A 16,837-nucleotide genomic window follows, 5' to 3' on the forward strand; every position below is an offset into this window, starting at 1 on the left:
GAATTTTCATTTTTAAGTGCACGCGAGAGTTTGATGTCTCGGAGGATGCTCGCGCCTGTTTTACGCATTAGAACCGCTCCTGTATTTCAAAAAGTAGTAGTATGTTAAACGCGTCCACTATTGATCATGTTATCAAAATCTGTGTTTCCTAACTTCATTTGGAATGTGTGAGTGTGCTGAATGGAGGCGGGACGGCGCGCGTGACATCACTCATGTGTATAAAAGCTACAGCTGTGTCAGTGCGCTCGCGCTGTGAGGCTGCAAAGACAGAGGCGCGCGCACGCTCGCTCCTTTAAAACAAAGAGACCCATCAACATCATCCACAGTGCACCAGCAGAACCCAAACCAGGAAGTCCTACAAGAAACATGACTGAAAACGGAACCAGCGACATGCTTAAAATCCAGTTCGGATTGATCAATTGTGGGAACAAGTACCTCACGGCTGAAACGTTCGGCTTCAAGATCAATGCATCAGCCACCAGCATGAAGAAGAAACAGATCTGGACCTTGGAGCAGGACGGCGATGACTCAAACATGTTCTACCTGAAGAGCCATCTGGGGAGGTACATCGCAGCTGACAAAGACGGCAACGTCACGGGTGACAGCGAGACCCCGAGCGAGGACTGTCGGTTCGTAATCACTGCACATGATGATGGGCGCTGGTCACTGCAGTCTGAGCCTCACAAGCGCTACCTGGGCGGCACCGAGGACAGAATTACCTGCTTCGCCCAGACCATCTCCATCGCAGAGAAATGGAGCGTGCACATTGCCATGCACCCGCAGGTCAACATCTTTAGCGTCACCAGGAAAAGATACGCGCACTTGAGCTCTGAGCAGAACGAGATCGCCATTGACCGAGATGTTCCCTGGGGCGTTGATTCCCTCATCACCTTGGTCTTCCAGGACCAGAGATACCACCTACAGACCTCCGACAACCGCTTCCTGAAGAACGACGGAACTCTGTCCCAGAAGCCCGACAAGACCACGGGATACACTCTGGAGTTCAGGTCCGGGAAGGTTGTCTTCAGAGATTGCACTGGGAAGTACCTGGCTCCCTCTGGCCCCAGTGGAACCATGAAGTCCGGCAAGAGTTTGAAGGTTGGCAAAGACGAGCTTTTTGTTCTGGAGCAGAGCCACCCTCAAGTGGTCCTCACCGCTGGCAACGAGAGGAATGTGTCCACCAGGCAAGGTACATGATGCTAATTTATTCATGCTTAATGGTGACCTATGCAAGAGATATGCTGTTCCATTTTATGTGAGCATCATCAGTCAGGGTTGGGTTCCTGTAAATCCTCCATAATTATCTACAGCTCATTCCTAATTATAGGTATTCAACTCTTTTCCCTCTCTTGTGGTTCCTGTGTGGATCCAGGGGTGGATCAGTGCAAATGCTGAAAAAAACCCCATATGCTTCACTTTGCTGCAGTTTAGTCCACTCACAAATGTTTCCTCAAAACATTATTTTAATGGTTAATCTGGTTGTGCATTCAAGTCCATTTTGCTTCCATTTGGCTCCCAGTGGGTTACAGTACACTGGTTATTGCCACAATAGAAATGTTAGCTGAGATTGAAATCCATACTTGTCTGCAGTTTTGCACAATCATTCTTCTGTTAATTCTATAACGCTGTATTTTGGAGAGTCCAACATACTGTAATTAAGTTGAGAGTGAAGGCAATCATTACTGTAAACACCCAGAGGAATTGACCTGAGACTGCCAGACTGAAATAATGGATCAAATTATATAGCGCTGCCTGGACTGGTGAAATATTGCGATTTTCAGTGTCACCATTACAGCTACCCCATTACTGATGAAAATGAAATGAGATGTTCTGCTATGTTTTAATAACTGCTAAATTGAAACAAAAAGGCATCATTAAGAGAGGATGTCTGGGATTTATTTGGCAATCCCAGCTCTGGTTTATCAGTATTGCTGGATGAGGCTGTGCCAGTGTGTGTTGGGCCTGTGCCAGGAAGCACTTGGTCTCTGCAGGTCATGCTATTCTCTTCCATATGTCCTTTCTTTCTTAGGTTTGTGATTTGTTTAGCCTTGTGGTATCTTTTATAGTGGTTTATGCCAATCAGGACTTAATTTTGATCTACAACATCCAAATCACATCTTTCTACTCTGAGACCCCAGTCTAGTCCTCTCTATTCATGCTGCCCTAAATCAAATATTTGCCTTCAGAGATACAATCCCAAGGTTCAATGTTTGTGGCATGTTCCTTTGAGAAAATGAGCGAGGGAGTCGAGATTTCAGGCGTGTGCTGAGGGTAGAAGGAGAACAAAGACAGCATGCTTTGGGCCCCAGCTCACCATGCAGCCCAGCTGCTGAGAGTCTTTTAGGCAGCCCATCACGCAGAACAATAGAGCCTCGCTATGCACAAGTTTAGCCATTTCAGCATGCACAAAAACACACTCGCTTAAATGCATCTGTCGTAAAAGATTAGGATTCTCCCTGCTCGCTTTCCTGCTTTTCCTTCCTTTGTGGCAAGGACATCGGATTTCTGTCATTCCATAAATGCTAAAATGATTTCCCAACCGTGTCTTGCGTTATATTTTGTTCATTTGAGAATTGTTTGTCCTTGCTGCTTTGCTTTATGGTGGCAGCTGCTTGACCGATGAGTTCATTTAAGTGTTTGGCAATTCACTGTAATTGTGAAATAAACCCAAAGCATCCGAAATATCTTTACAACGTTTTGCTGCCAAGGCTACAGACTCCCTCCAGTTGTCGTGTGGATGTATCGAGCGATGGGGGTTGGGGGTGTGTCTGTCTGCTGGTGGCTTAAGATCCTCCCAAACCATTTAAATGCCGGTTGAGGATCCGTACCTCGCCTTAGAACGATTGAGGGAATTTCCCACCCCCTTGTCCTGCCCAAGACTGATTTAGAGCAAGTCTCCGGGTGTCTTAGTCACTCTCCTGTGCAGATCTTCCATTTGCTGCCATGTGTTTCTCATCTTGGTCATTTATTTTCCTTGCTCATTCAGGCACGCATATTTCTGTGGAAACTCAATCCGCCTTCCTGAGGCCGGGCCACTGTGGTGGTAATACGCAATTTCATGTAGATGTATTAGGAGCTTGGTGAAATGGGAACATGAAAGCAATCATGGTGAATCGCAGATTAGAAGTATGGGTACATGTATATTTGAAGAATAAACCACAGTGTTTTTGGAGGATCTATTCTTAGAGTGGAGATTAATAAAATTATGGGTCTTTCATGTCATTTCATAGATGTTTACCTTAATGCATCTAATATTTCCTTCCAAAACCCTGACATTAAATTATGTTTTCCTCTTTAAAGAGGTTTAGACCCTAAATGCAGGCTTTATCTGATGAATGTCTGTCTTAATGCATACAATGAAGTTTAATTACATTTCCTGCAGTAGGGGACTGGTGGTCTGGTCTTTCAACAAGCTTCATGAATCTAAAATACAAACCGGATGCATTGATCTATTGTTGTCCTGAAGCCTCCCACTAAGCATCCTGGCATATATGACAGTCCAAAATTCCTAAGGAGATTAACTCTGTGTGTGTGTGTGTGAGGAGGCCAAAGCAATTGCCAGAGTGATAGTCCCTGTCATTCAACACTCTTTAGTCAAGTAATCGCAAAGATCATCATCCCTAAACTGCGTTAACCCCGTCTCTGCTCACTCGGCTTGCCTGATCCAGATCACAGATGCATTGTGAGAGTCAGGGGTTTGGTGGTTTTTATAATGGGTTTCACAGTATGCTTTTGTGTTTCTCAGGCATGGACCTCTCTGCCAACCAGGATGAAGAAGGTGACCAGGAGACCTTCCAGATGGAAATCAGTAAGGACACGAAGAAGTGTGCCTTCAGGACCTGCACTGGCAAATACTGGACCCTCACAGCTAACGGTGGCCTCCAGTGCACTGCCTCGACCAAGTGAGTGTGAATCACAGAAACATACTACAATGCAGAGTATCATTTGAGCTTAGTATAGTTAATGTTTTCATACTTGCCTTTAAACTAGACTGGGGAAAATCTGTGTGTACTGGTGGGTCCAATTTTTAATATCATCTTGCATCCAATATGTTGTGGGTCAATCACTAACAAATATTAGACCGGAAATCAGCTGACATCTATAAGTGGCATTATTATCTGCTCTCCATATTTCTTCAACATAAGAAATAACCATAAATTAAAGTCATAATAAATTAGTATTTATAGACCCTTTTAAAAACATTAAGGTGAGACCACGTTTAGTTTAAGAGTTTGTGATTAGACATATGTACACCGTTGAAAATTATGGGATTGGCAAGGTGTTTTTGAGAGCGTTTTATCTTTTGAGGCTGCATTATTCAATCAAAAATACAGTATATGTTCATATTGTTAAATATTGCAATTCAAATTCTTTGTGCTTTCTATTTTAACAATTACTTGAATGTAATTATTCCTGTGATGTCAAAGCTGAATTTTCAGCATCATTACTCGTACATTGTCACATGATCCTTCCGAAATTCAATTAAAATTTATTTGTAGAACAGCATTTATTTAAAATATTGAAGAATTTAATGAGGTCACAAATTTGTCACTTTTATATATTTAGTCCCTGTGAAAGAAAGCTTTCTTTATTTCTTCCTTTCTTCCTTCCTCACTCACTCACTCACTTACTTAAACCCAAACCTTTTAGCAGTATTTAAAATGGTATTTTTACTCACTCACTCACTCACTCACTCACTCACTTAAACACAAACCTTTCAGCAGTATTTAAAATGGTATTTTTACTCACTTACTCACTTAAACCCAAACCTTTTAGCAGTATTTAAAATGGTATTTTTACTCACTTACTCACTTAAACCCAAACCTTTCAGCAGTATTTAAAATGGTATTTTTACTCACTTACTCACTCACTCACTTAAACCGAAACCTTTCAGCAGTATTTAAAATGGTATTTTTATTCACTCACTCACTCATTAACCCAAACCTTTCAGCAGTATTTAAAATGGTCTTTTTATTCACTCACTCACTTAAACCCAAACCTTTCAGCAGTATTTAAAATGGTATTTTTACTCACTCACTCACTCACTCACTCACTCACTTAAACACAAACCTTTCAGCAGTATTTAAAATGGTCTTTTTATTCACTCACTCACTTAAACCCAAACCTTTCAGCAGTATTTAAAATGGTGTTTTTACTCACTCACTCACTCACTCACTTAAACCCAAACCTTTCAGCAGTATTTAAAATGGTATTTTTATTCACTCACTCACTCACTTAAGGCGAGACACGGCAGGCAAAAACATCGTTTTTTTTTTTTTTTCCACTGGTCAATTTTGAGATTTTGGGATATTTGACTTCAATAACATGTATTCTTTCAGACTTGTGTTGAAAAAAAGTCCGAAATACATATTTAGGTCTTTATTTTACTACACTTTGTCAGTTTGCGCCTGTAAATTTCTCATAAATTCAACAAAAGTTGCGTTCTAAATGATCGCGCTGCTCCGCGATCGCTGCATACACCCTGTCATCACATACAAAGCACATCTCTCTCCTTCACAATGCTGTCAGGTCCAAATATGGTCATTTCCTTTTAATCAACATCCAATCGTGGAAGCAAAAGTGGGGATTTGTTTACCTCGGGGATTAACGTGATTCGTCAATCGTCACATGGTATGTTTTGACGCTTGCTGATTTGGTTTAGCTTTCCGCGGGACTTTCTGAATGAATGAATGAAAATGACTTCACGTCAGTCATCAAAAAGATTACAGCAGTTGTCACTTGCTAGGGGGAAAAGGAAAATTAGTGATGTATTACCCTGTGAAATGCCCTCGGGAAGCGCATCTGAACGCAAGCTGTCGATGGGAAGCCAATCTATAAATAACAGCCCATTCTCACTCCCAATGCGTCACCTAACTGATGCCTTGGGAAGCATTTGGACATGCTTCAATATCTGACGCTTTAGGCGCCCTTTAGCGTCAGTTAGATGACGCCCTAGGATCGCGTGTACCCTACCCCCACCCCACACCTAAACCTAACTGCGTCCTCTAACTGACGCTTTCCTTTAGCGTCAGTTAGATGACGCCGTAGGATCGCGTCATGTAAGTGACGCTAAAGGGCGCCTAAAACGTCAAATATTGAAGCATGGTCAAAGGTGACGCCTTGGGGTGAGAATGCGTTGTAAATAAAGATAAAGCGCACGCAACACAACAGTGGCTGCTTATTTGGCAATGTTGTTTTATTCAGTTGTCATTTTTCATGTAAATTGTTATAAACAATAACTTGGCCAGTTATTTTGCTTGTTAGCAATGTTTTCATGTAGAAATGTGTGGAATTTTAGAATATAAATTTTTAAAGCCCGTTTTCTCAAAATGACTTTTTTCTCATACTCAAAGTCTGAAATCTCCACTTCAGTAGCACCTATATACACCAAATTTTCCAGTCTTGTACCTAGTTATATTATGAAGACATTTACAGAGGGATTTGTAAATATATTATTCCTAGCCTGATTTATGTAAAATTTTATCCCAAAAAACATGGCGAAAATCATTTTTTTAAGACTATTGATGGTATATTCTGATTTACAGGATAACAAAAGTAGATATCCATAAATCCTTCTGTAATTTTTTCCCCATCTATTATATGAACACAATGAGAAAAAAAAAATTAAACCTGGCTTTATCCAATAGTCAGATTTCGTTGTTTTAAAGATATGCAAATTAGTGCATATTTAATCAGATAATGCCTCATTTGCATATTTAAACATTAAATTACATAAAACTTGTAATACATTTTTTTCTCATCTTAATGTAGGTAATCAACTGGGAAAGTTTCATGGTGATATCTGCTATTTTAAAATTTTACCCTATTCACCTGTACTGTCTCGCCTTAAACCCAAACCTTTCAGCAGTATTTAAAATGGTATTTTTACTCACTCACTCACTCACTCATTAACCCAAACCTTTCAGCAGTATTTAAAATGGTATTTTTACTCACTCACTCACTCACTTAAGCACAAACCTTTCAGCAGTATTTAAAATTGTATTTTTACTCACTCACTCACTCACTTAAACACAAACCTTTCAGCAGTATTTAAAATTGTATTTTTACTCACTTACTCACTTAAACCCAAACCTTTCAGCAGCATTTAAAATGGTATTTTTACTCACTCACTCACTCACTCACTCACTTAAACACAAACCTTTCAGCAGTATTTAAAATTGTATTTTTACTCACTTACTCACTTAAACCCAAACCTTTCAGCAGCATTTAAAATGGTATTCTCACTCACTCACTCACTCACTCACTTAAACCCAAACCTTTCAGCAGTATTTAAAATGGTATTTTTACTCACTTACTTACTCACTTAAACACTTAAACCCAAACCTTTCAGCAGTATTTAAAATGGTATTCTCACTCACTCACTCACTCACTCACTCACTCACTTAAACACAAACCTTTCAGCAGTATTTAAAATGGTGTTTTTATTCACTCACTCACTTAAACCCAAACCTTTCAGCAGTATTTAAAATGGTATTTTTACTCACTTACTTACTCACTTAAACACTTAAACCCAAACCTTTCAGCAGTATTTAAAATGATATTTTTACTCACTCACTCACTCACTCACTCACTCATTAATCCAAACCTTTCAGCAGTATTTAAAATGGTATTTTTACTCACTTACTCACTCACTCACTCACTCACTTAAACACAAACCTTTCAGCAGTATTTAAAATGGTATTTTACTCACTCACTCACTCACTCACTCACTTAAACACAAACCTTTCAGCAGTATTTAAAATGGTATTTTTACTCGCTCACTCACTCACTCACTCACTCACTCACTCACTCACTTAAACACAAACCTTTCAGCAGTATTTAAAATGGTATTTTTATTCACTCACTCACTCACTTAAACACAAACCTTTCAGCAGTATTTAAAATGGTATTTTTATTCACTCACTCACTTAAACACAAACCTTTCAGCAGTATTTAAAATGGTATTCTCACTCACTCACTCACTTAAAGTCCCAGTGAAATCAAAATTGAACCTATTTACTTTGTTAGCGCATATTACTAGTCTTGTGGTGAACAATTAATCCGTGCAAGTGAATATATATTAAAAAAATGTTTTACCTTGGTAATCTTTAATCAAAATCTGAAAAGTTACTTCCGGTCTGGAACGGTTTCTTTTTCTGATGACGTAGGTTTCACAGTTTGGGTGGGGAAACGCTTAACCACTCCCCTCAAACCGTTAGTTTGCTATGAGCGAGAGATGGAGAGGAGGAGCGCTAGAGTAAAACCCTGCCCTCTGTTCAATATTCCGTTTCACTTGGAAATACGTCACAGCACTGGAGAAAAATCGTTTGCAACTTCCGGTTCATGGGGACTTTAAACACTTAAACCAGAGGTCTCAAACTCGCGGCCCGTGGGCCATTTGCGGCCCGCGGGGTGATATTTTATGGCCCCCACTTGACATTAAAGTTTAATGTGAGTGCGGCCCGCCGCTGCGTTTGCCGCGTCCCCCCCCCACCCCCTTATGGGCTACCAGATAGCCTCGTGACAGCTTACGGTGGGTTTGTTGCAAGTTGCCATAGACAACCACGAAGTACGAACATATACTGCGCCCGGAAAAAAACGAGCGCGTCGCTTCAATTAAAAGGTTATGGTTAACACGGTTAACGTGGTTTAACGTCGATGTAATACGTTGTTTTTAACGTACCTTTTGCTTAAACGAGGAGCTGGGGGGACGCCGGAAAAATAGACATTTTACTCATTAGGCTGCTTCATTAAAATCGTGACATTTAGACGTTTTCTTCGGCATGGATCCATGCAAATGATATCGAATCTAAAAATTTCGACCCGAAAAAAAAACGACAGTGTACCCCTTTCGTTTTTTTTTTTCGGGTGAAAAATGAAGTTTCTCAAATCTTCTCAAAACTCTGGATTCTGATAGAGGGCCATGAGATTTAAACCTGAGTGCAAAAATGGAGGCTCTAGACCCTTCCAGAGCTGAGATATCAAAACTAAAAAATTCGACCCAAAAAAAAAAACGACAGTGGTACCCCTTTCGTTTTTTTTTTTCGGGTTAAAAATTAAGTTTCTCCAATCTTCTCAAAACTCTGGATTCTGATAGAGGGCCATGCGACTTAAACCTGAGTGCAAAAATGGAGGCTCTAGACTCTTCCAGAGCTGAGATATCGAAACTCAAAATTTCGACCCGAAAAAAAAACCCGACAGTGGTACCCCTTTCGGGTTTTTTTTGGGGCGAAAAATTAAGTTTCTCCAATCTTCTCAACTCTGGATTCTGATATAGGGCCATGAGATTTAAACCTGAGTGCAAAAATGGAGGCTCTAGACCCTTCCAGAGCTGAGATATCGAAACTCAAAAATTCGACCCAAAAAAAAAAACGACAGTGGTACCCCTTTCGTTTTTTGTTTTTTTTCGGGCGAAAAATTAAGTTTCTCCAATCTTCTCAAAACTCTGGATTCTGATAGAGGGCCATGAGACTTAAACCTGAGTGCAAAAATGGAGGCTCTAGACCAGAGGTCTCAAACTTGCGGCCAGCGGGGTGATATTTTGTGGCCCCCCACTTGACATTAAAGTTTAATATGAGTGCGGCCCGCCGTTGCGTTTGCGTTCACCCCCCCCTTTTGGGCTACCAGATAGCCTCGTGACAGCTTACGGTGGGTTTGTTGCAAGTTGCCATAGACAACCACGAAGTACGAACATATACTGCGCCCGGGAAAAAATGAGCGCGTCGCTTCAATTATGAGCGCGCTTGATGCGCGCATACATTTGAAACAAACTTGAGCGTGCCACCGAATCAGGCCACAGCTACTGTTAGCATCTTACATGTCTGTGCAAACTCTGCCCATCGACAAAATAATTATTATCTGTGGTTGTATATGGGCTGTGGCAATAATAATAGCCTACTAATAAAAAAGAAGCTCCAGGCAACATATGGAAAAAAAGAAATATGAACTAGTTAATTTTTTGAAGTATGAAATATGAACTGAACTAGTTCATTTTTAAATTTGTGAACTGAACTTTGATCCAACAGGTTGATAAGGTTTGCTTTGATATGTGCAACGTCAGTAATTTGCCTGAGACACTATACATGTGTAGAAAGAATTATTTGTATTTCAAAAGCAATAATAGTTTTTCTAAGTATAATAAAAAAAAATGCCTTCCGGAAAAAGAAAAAAAAAACATTCAATATAATAGTGTTGTATAAAGAAAATAAAAAGCAAATATGACTATCACAAAGATGTTGTGTATAAGAAAAAGACAAAGAACGTTTGTAAAATTAACTTCAACTGTCAGAAGGACGGTTCATGAAGAACCAATCATGTACAGAAAAGAATGATCAAATTCAGAGGAACAGTTCAGAAGAAACGTTAATAATAAAGATTGAGAAGAATGGAACAGTTGTGCTCCATTTTTGGAATACTTAAATAAATTTTTTTTTTTTTTTTTGGAATACTTGATGCGGCCCGGCCTGACCCAGACTCTATCTCCAGCGGCCCCCAGTTAATTTGAGTTTGAGACCCCTGACTTAAACCCAAACCTTTCAGCAGTATTTAAAATGGTATTCTCACTCACTCACTCACTCACTCAAACCCAAACCTTTCAGCAGTATTTAAAATGGTGTTTTTACCTACCAATTTTTTTTTTTTTTTTACCTGGCTCCCAGTTTGGAACCTAATATGCCATTTAAAATACAAAGAAACAAAATTATTTAAGTGTTAATGTAATATAATAAGAGCACTTTAGAATATTATTCCTTCACAAACACATTCTGTGTTGCAGTAAAACTATCTACACGCAGCATTTTTTTTTAAAACATCGTGTTTTTCTGTTTTAAGGTTTTGATCATTATGATGACAATGTATGAATATGGAGTATTGTTTCCAGATTTATATTTCATAGTTTCATGCATAATCTCTTCACCCAGGTCTGCTAACTGCTATTTTGACATTGAGTGGCGTGGGAAGAAGATAACCCTGCGTGCCGCCAATGGAAAATATGTGGCCGCCAAAAAGAACGGACAGCTTGCTGCCACTATTGACTCAGCAGGTGGGCTGGAGTGTTGTACACTATTTTCAATCTTTTGTTTGGCAACGCTGCAGTGATTTAGTAGACTGTATGTTGATGGATTGCCACTCAATCTGTGGCCGTGTTAAATGAGGCGCATCAATAGCACCAACATTCGCTGCTTGACTATTGTGAGCCTTGATTTTGAGAAATGGCTTTTCCAGGTGAGAGCGAGGAGTTCCTGATGAAGCTCATCAACAGGCCCCTCATCGTGCTGAGAGGGGAGCATGGCTTCATCGGCTGCAGGAAGGTGACGGGCACCCTGGACTCCAACCGCTCCTCGTATGATGTCTTTGGGTTGGAGTTTAGAGATGGCGCCTACAGCTTACAAGGTTTGTTTGCACTTTTAATAATGTTTCAATTTTGATTTTTGACTTTACCTTGTTGAAGACTTTCCTTGAACCCTTGAATCTCTTCTCAGACTCCACAGGGAAGTACTGGATGGTGGCCAGTGAAGCGAACGTGATCAGCAGTAGCGACACCCCAGTGGACTTCTTCCTCGAGTTTTGCGACTACAACAAAGTGGCCATCAAGTCAGCCGAGGGGAAATATCTCAAGGGCGATCACGCAGGAGTTCTGAAGGCCAATGCCGATGATCTGGACGGCTCCACTATGTGGGAGTACTAAAAGCACTTAAGTAACCACTGTGGCTTTTTCTTTCCCCCCCCCCCCCCCTTTCTGTTATGCATTTTGAATATGGTTTTTGAATGAGTGAGCACAGGGGCCAATAGCAGAGAAAAACCTAAAGGTGAAGGGGCTTACTTTAGTCACGTATACTCTATTATGTCGAAATACTCCAGCGTTTGTGTGCCACAACATCACCGCAATGTTGCGCGGTTTTTATTGGCGACGAGTGGCCTCAACTGGGACTTCTGGGACTTAACTGGCATCCAAATTTGTCTTGTGTGGTTAAAGCACACCTTGTGTCATCTCGTAATCTGTCCTAATATTTGACTGGCGTTCAAATCGGTCCACTCTCTGGAAGATCGACTATGCGGGCGAGTGCCACACGTCGAGCCACAGGATTTTGATGTACCAGATTGTAGTGTGATCCCTCTCCTTCGTCTTTGCACAGACCTCACACTCTTAATATTAACACACAGCGAAATATGTTAAAGAACCTTGTGACTGTGAGCTATTGATGATGTAATGCCTCCTCCCACTGTATTGCCAGTCATATGTACCTTCCCTCATGATCCGAGGGCGAAGGAAATATTTACAGGTAAATGTATGAATGTTTCTGTTTTTTTTTTCTTTGTTCTACACACTTGACAGAGTTATGAAGGAAGCTCTTGGACCACTGAAATGGCCATGAGCTACACTGTTTTGTTTTTCGTATTGGAAGTACGGCAGTGATGGAACTGCCTCACTATCTGTGCCATTAGAAATAATTTTAATGTTTAAAAAGAGGAAAAACCAAGAGAACTGGATTGGTAGCGTAGAGTCCCTCATCTCATAATAAGGGATGTGCCTGGAATTGTAAATGGGTGGGGGTGGGAAATAGATATTAAAATTAGAAATGTTTTCTGCAACTCAAAAGTGATGTCATCAGTAATTTGTGTGCCGTGCAGCTGTGGGTGTGTGATGCCAACGGTATGTTGTTGCAGGTTCAACACAGTATTTATGGTCAATTTAAACCACTTTTCCTCTTGATCCTGACAAATCCCAAAGGAATGGCGGGGGATCGGTGTTCACTCGACTCGTGCAGTGGTCTGATCTGGAAAAGTCACTGGAAGTGTCACCTTGCTGCTGTTTTTCAAAAGGCACAGACATTATCATAAACCTTGTTCTATTATACACACTCACACACATTACAGTGTATTAAGACCTCAGTGAAAAAGCCAAAAGGAAGACATTAACACCACACACAAGATTGACCAATTAAAGATTTAAACTGGTGCTTAATTAGATTTCAGGTGTACATCAAACTAACACAGCCACTTTGAGCAGAACTGCTTAAGAATGGTTTATACTACAGCTTGAATATTGATCTGGCATTGCTAAGGAATGATAAAGACTGTGCTTTAGAAGGCCATTATGGGGGGTGGGGGTGGGGGTGGGGAGACATTCCACATCTATACTTTGTAAAGTCTTTACAAATGTCTTTTTATATTGTTTTGATATTATGGTTATGTTTCCTCATGTACCATGGGTACAAATGAAATCCGGAAATAAATACGGTTTGAATATGAAACTCTGTCAGTGATTTTTGTTTTTAATTCTAAAAAAAATTGATTCTCTTTTAAGTATAAAATTGTGATTTGCCTTTATCTAGCTAATTGTCACAAGGGTTGACTGCAAAATTTGCTGAAGTATGACCGCAGCTCCCAAAGTTTGTTTTGAAAGCTTGCCTGGCTGCAGAAGAGCTCAAAATGAGAGAAATTGGTTTTCTCTTGAGACCACAACTCCATTTTTTCCTTTTCTTTTTGCTGGCGGCCACTCCATCAATGAGGCTTTTGTTCTGTGTTATTGCTGGAGCAGCAGTTTGCAAAATGATTTCGACCCCATCTGCAGAGTTATTGAAGAAACAAAAATATCATTTATAGAAGATCAAGTAGTCTAAAATGGTGAGTGGAGGCTGTCCTGCCAGCAGACAATGAAGATCAAGAAACAAATTAAAAGCATGTGATCCTCCCTGCAAATTTTATTTAAAGAGTCAAATTTCAGTAAGATCCTAATAAAAGCAACACAGGAATGTGAAAATGAATGAGGAAATGGAGATGCCAAGATCACATATGCCTAACCAGGTTGTTTCCCAGAACATTTTTTTTAAGGTTTGGTATTTGGCTAGCCAGGAAAGGTTTTGTGGTCTTCTCTCTATTCTAACTTCTAACCTTCCCCTGGTTAGCCAGGAAAGTACCCATTCCAAACAGAAATAGAACGTTAATTTTTGGTTTGTAGAACAGTATTGTAACATTAACCTTATAACCTTATTCTAACATTCACAAAAAGTTATTTTTTAAAGTTTTGGTTAACAAAGAAAATATTGAAAATTACTGACATTAAACTGAAAATAGTGTGCGTACGCTAAAATCCACGCAACCCATACAGAAGTCACATTGAAATATATTAGTAATAAATACATTTCCATTAGATCTATTAATTCTAAATAGAAGAAAATATGTTGTACTTGTGTTTAAATTTTTAAATATATGTTAAAAACATATTTAAATATTTGATTTTGGTCTCTTTTTAATATTATTCGTATATGTTGAGCATATGTAAATATATTTTTATTGCAAATATTTAAATATATTTATTTTCTTAAGTCAATATGTAAGTATTAATATATATTAATGTTTAATATATGTGCATACATACATTTATAATATATATTAATATATTAGTTACCTGTATATGTAAATATATTTAGCATGTACTGTTCAAACATTTAAGTAATACAGCATGAGTGTCCCCATACAGAATGTAAATATTGTCATACATTTATATCTATGAAAATATTTACATATGGAGACACTGGAGATGGAGACACAGAGCCGGCCCGAGCCTTTTGGGGGCCCTAAGCAGAATTTGATTTGGGGGCCCCTCCCATGACGATTATTGACACAAATGTCACGCAATAATGATACATTATAAATGAATAGGTTATGTATTAGGCTACAACAAAATTAATACTTAATAAAAAGAAAATAGATGCCTACTTAAATAAAAAAATGTTTTAACAGTCTTAAAACTGTCTCAAAACATATAAAATAAATTATTTGCTAAAATTATGACAAAACTGAGAAACATAACAACAAGCCTATTGTTGAAAACTAAAAATATTTGGCCTACTATTTCTCAACTGTCTCAATACAGTGTAACTGTCCTCAAAAGCTTTATTATTATTATTATCGTAAGACTTTGTTAGATATTACATGACATAATCCAACAAAATCTGTTACTAGAAGAAACTCCTGTACCTTCAGTGCCCAACACGTATCACGACAAGACGTGAAATAATCATGTTGGTCCACTTTGGAAAACGTGTAGATGTCACGGTTTAGTTTAAACTCAAAACCATAAATAGGGCTATACTGCCCTCTTGTGTCAAATTATATTTCTATATTTATTTTTCCAACAAATAAAGCCAAACCTGCAACAAAACCCCGTCCAAAATACCCTTGAACTCAACAGATGCAGTGGCAGTTTAAACCCCCTCAAACGTGAAACTTACACTTAAACTGAAACTTACCATCACAACCTATTGGTTTTCATTAAACCGAGAAAAATGGAATTTTGTTTTATTGACGATCACTGAGAAATGGACTATTATTTAAAATGCAAAAAACATTTATTATTTTCAAGGTGAAAAGGATTCATTTGCCTCGATCCACAGCGAAAAAAACGTCTAAATGTCACATTTTTAATGAAGCAGCCTAAATAGTCCACTTTGGAAAATGTGTAGATGTCACGGTTTAACCCCCTCAAACGTGAAACTTACACGTTTGCGTTAACACGCTCCAGTGGAGACTATCAGAATCCAGAGTTTTGAGAGGATTGGGGATACTTAATTTTTCGCCCAAAAAAAAAACGTAAGGGGTAACACTGTCGTTTTTTTTTCTAGTCGAAATTTTGATTTTCGATATCTCAGCTCTGGAAGGGTCTAGAGCCTCCATTTTTGCACTCAGGTTTAAGTCTCGTGGCCCTCTATCAGAATCCAGAGTTTTGAGAAGATTGGAGAAACTTCATTTTTCGCCCGAAAAAAAAACCCGAAAGGGGTACGTACCACTGTCGTTTTTTTTTTTTTCAGGTTGAAATTTTGAGTTTCGATATCTCAGCTCTGGAAGGGTCTAGAGCCTCCATTGTTGCACTCAGGTCTAAGTCTCATGTCCCTCTATCAGAATCCAGAGTTTTGAGAAGATTGGGGATACTTAATTTTTCGCCCCCCCCCCCAAAAAAAAACCGTAAGGGGTAACACTGTTGTTGTTTTTTTCGGGTCGAAATTTTGAGTTTCGATATCTCAGCTCTGGAAGGGTCTAGAGTCTCCATTGTTGCACTCAGGTCTATGTCTCATGGCCCTCTATCAGAATCCAGAGTTTTGAGAAGATTAGGGATACTTAATTTTTCGCCCCAAAAAAAAAAAACGTAAGGGGTAACACTGTCGTTTTTTTTTACGGGTCGAAATTTTGATTTTCGATGTCTCAGCTCTGGAAGGGTCTAGAGCCTCCATTTTTGCACTCAGGTCTAAGTCTCATGGCCCGTTATCAGAATCCAGAGTTTTGAGAAGATTGGGGATATTTAATTTTTCACCCCAAAAAAAAACCGTAAGGGGTAACACTGTCGTTTTTTTTACGGGTCGAAATTTTGATTTTCGATATCTCAGCTCTGGAAGGGTCTAGAGCCTCCATTGTTGCACTCAGGTCTAAGTCTCATGGCCCTCTATCAGAATCCAGAGTTTTGAGAAGATTAGGGATACTTAATTTTTCGCCCCCCAAAAAAAAACGTAAGGGGTAACACTGTCGTTTTTTTTTACGGGTCGAAATTTTGATTTTCGATGTCTCAGCTCTGGAAGGGTCTAGAGCCTCCATTTTTGCACTCAGGTCTAAGTCTCATGGCCCTCTATCAGAATCCAGAGTTTTGAGAAGATTGGGGATACTTAATGTTTCGCCCCAAAAAAAAAACGTAAGGGGTAACACTGTCGATTTTTTTTCGGGTCGAAATTTTGAGTTTCGATATCTCAGCACTAGAAGGGTCTAGAGCCTCCATTGTTGCACTCAGGTCTATGTCTCATGGCCCTCTATCAGAATCCAGAGTTTTGAGAAGATTGGGGATACT

General features: G+C 39.4%; 1 protein-coding gene across 1 annotated transcript; it reads left to right on the forward strand.

Annotated features, from left to right (window-relative positions):
- Positions 1-239: 239 nt before the first annotated feature.
- On the forward strand, positions 240-12,177 carry fscn1a (fascin actin-bundling protein 1a). The gene is made up of 5 exons (XM_039686925.2): positions 240-1,189; positions 3,746-3,902; positions 10,920-11,041; positions 11,224-11,391; positions 11,481-12,177. The coding sequence occupies exons 1-5, from the start codon at positions 367-369 to the stop codon at positions 11,684-11,686; spliced, it is 1,476 nt and encodes a 491-aa protein (XP_039542859.1). The 5' UTR covers positions 240-366; the 3' UTR covers positions 11,687-12,177.
- Positions 12,178-16,837: the final 4,660 nt, after the last annotated feature.

This window comes from Pimephales promelas, chromosome 3 (assembly GCF_988280905.1).
Source record: "Pimephales promelas chromosome 3, fPimPro1.hap1.1, whole genome shotgun sequence".
Taxonomy (NCBI): Eukaryota; Metazoa; Chordata; class Actinopteri; order Cypriniformes; family Leuciscidae; genus Pimephales; species Pimephales promelas.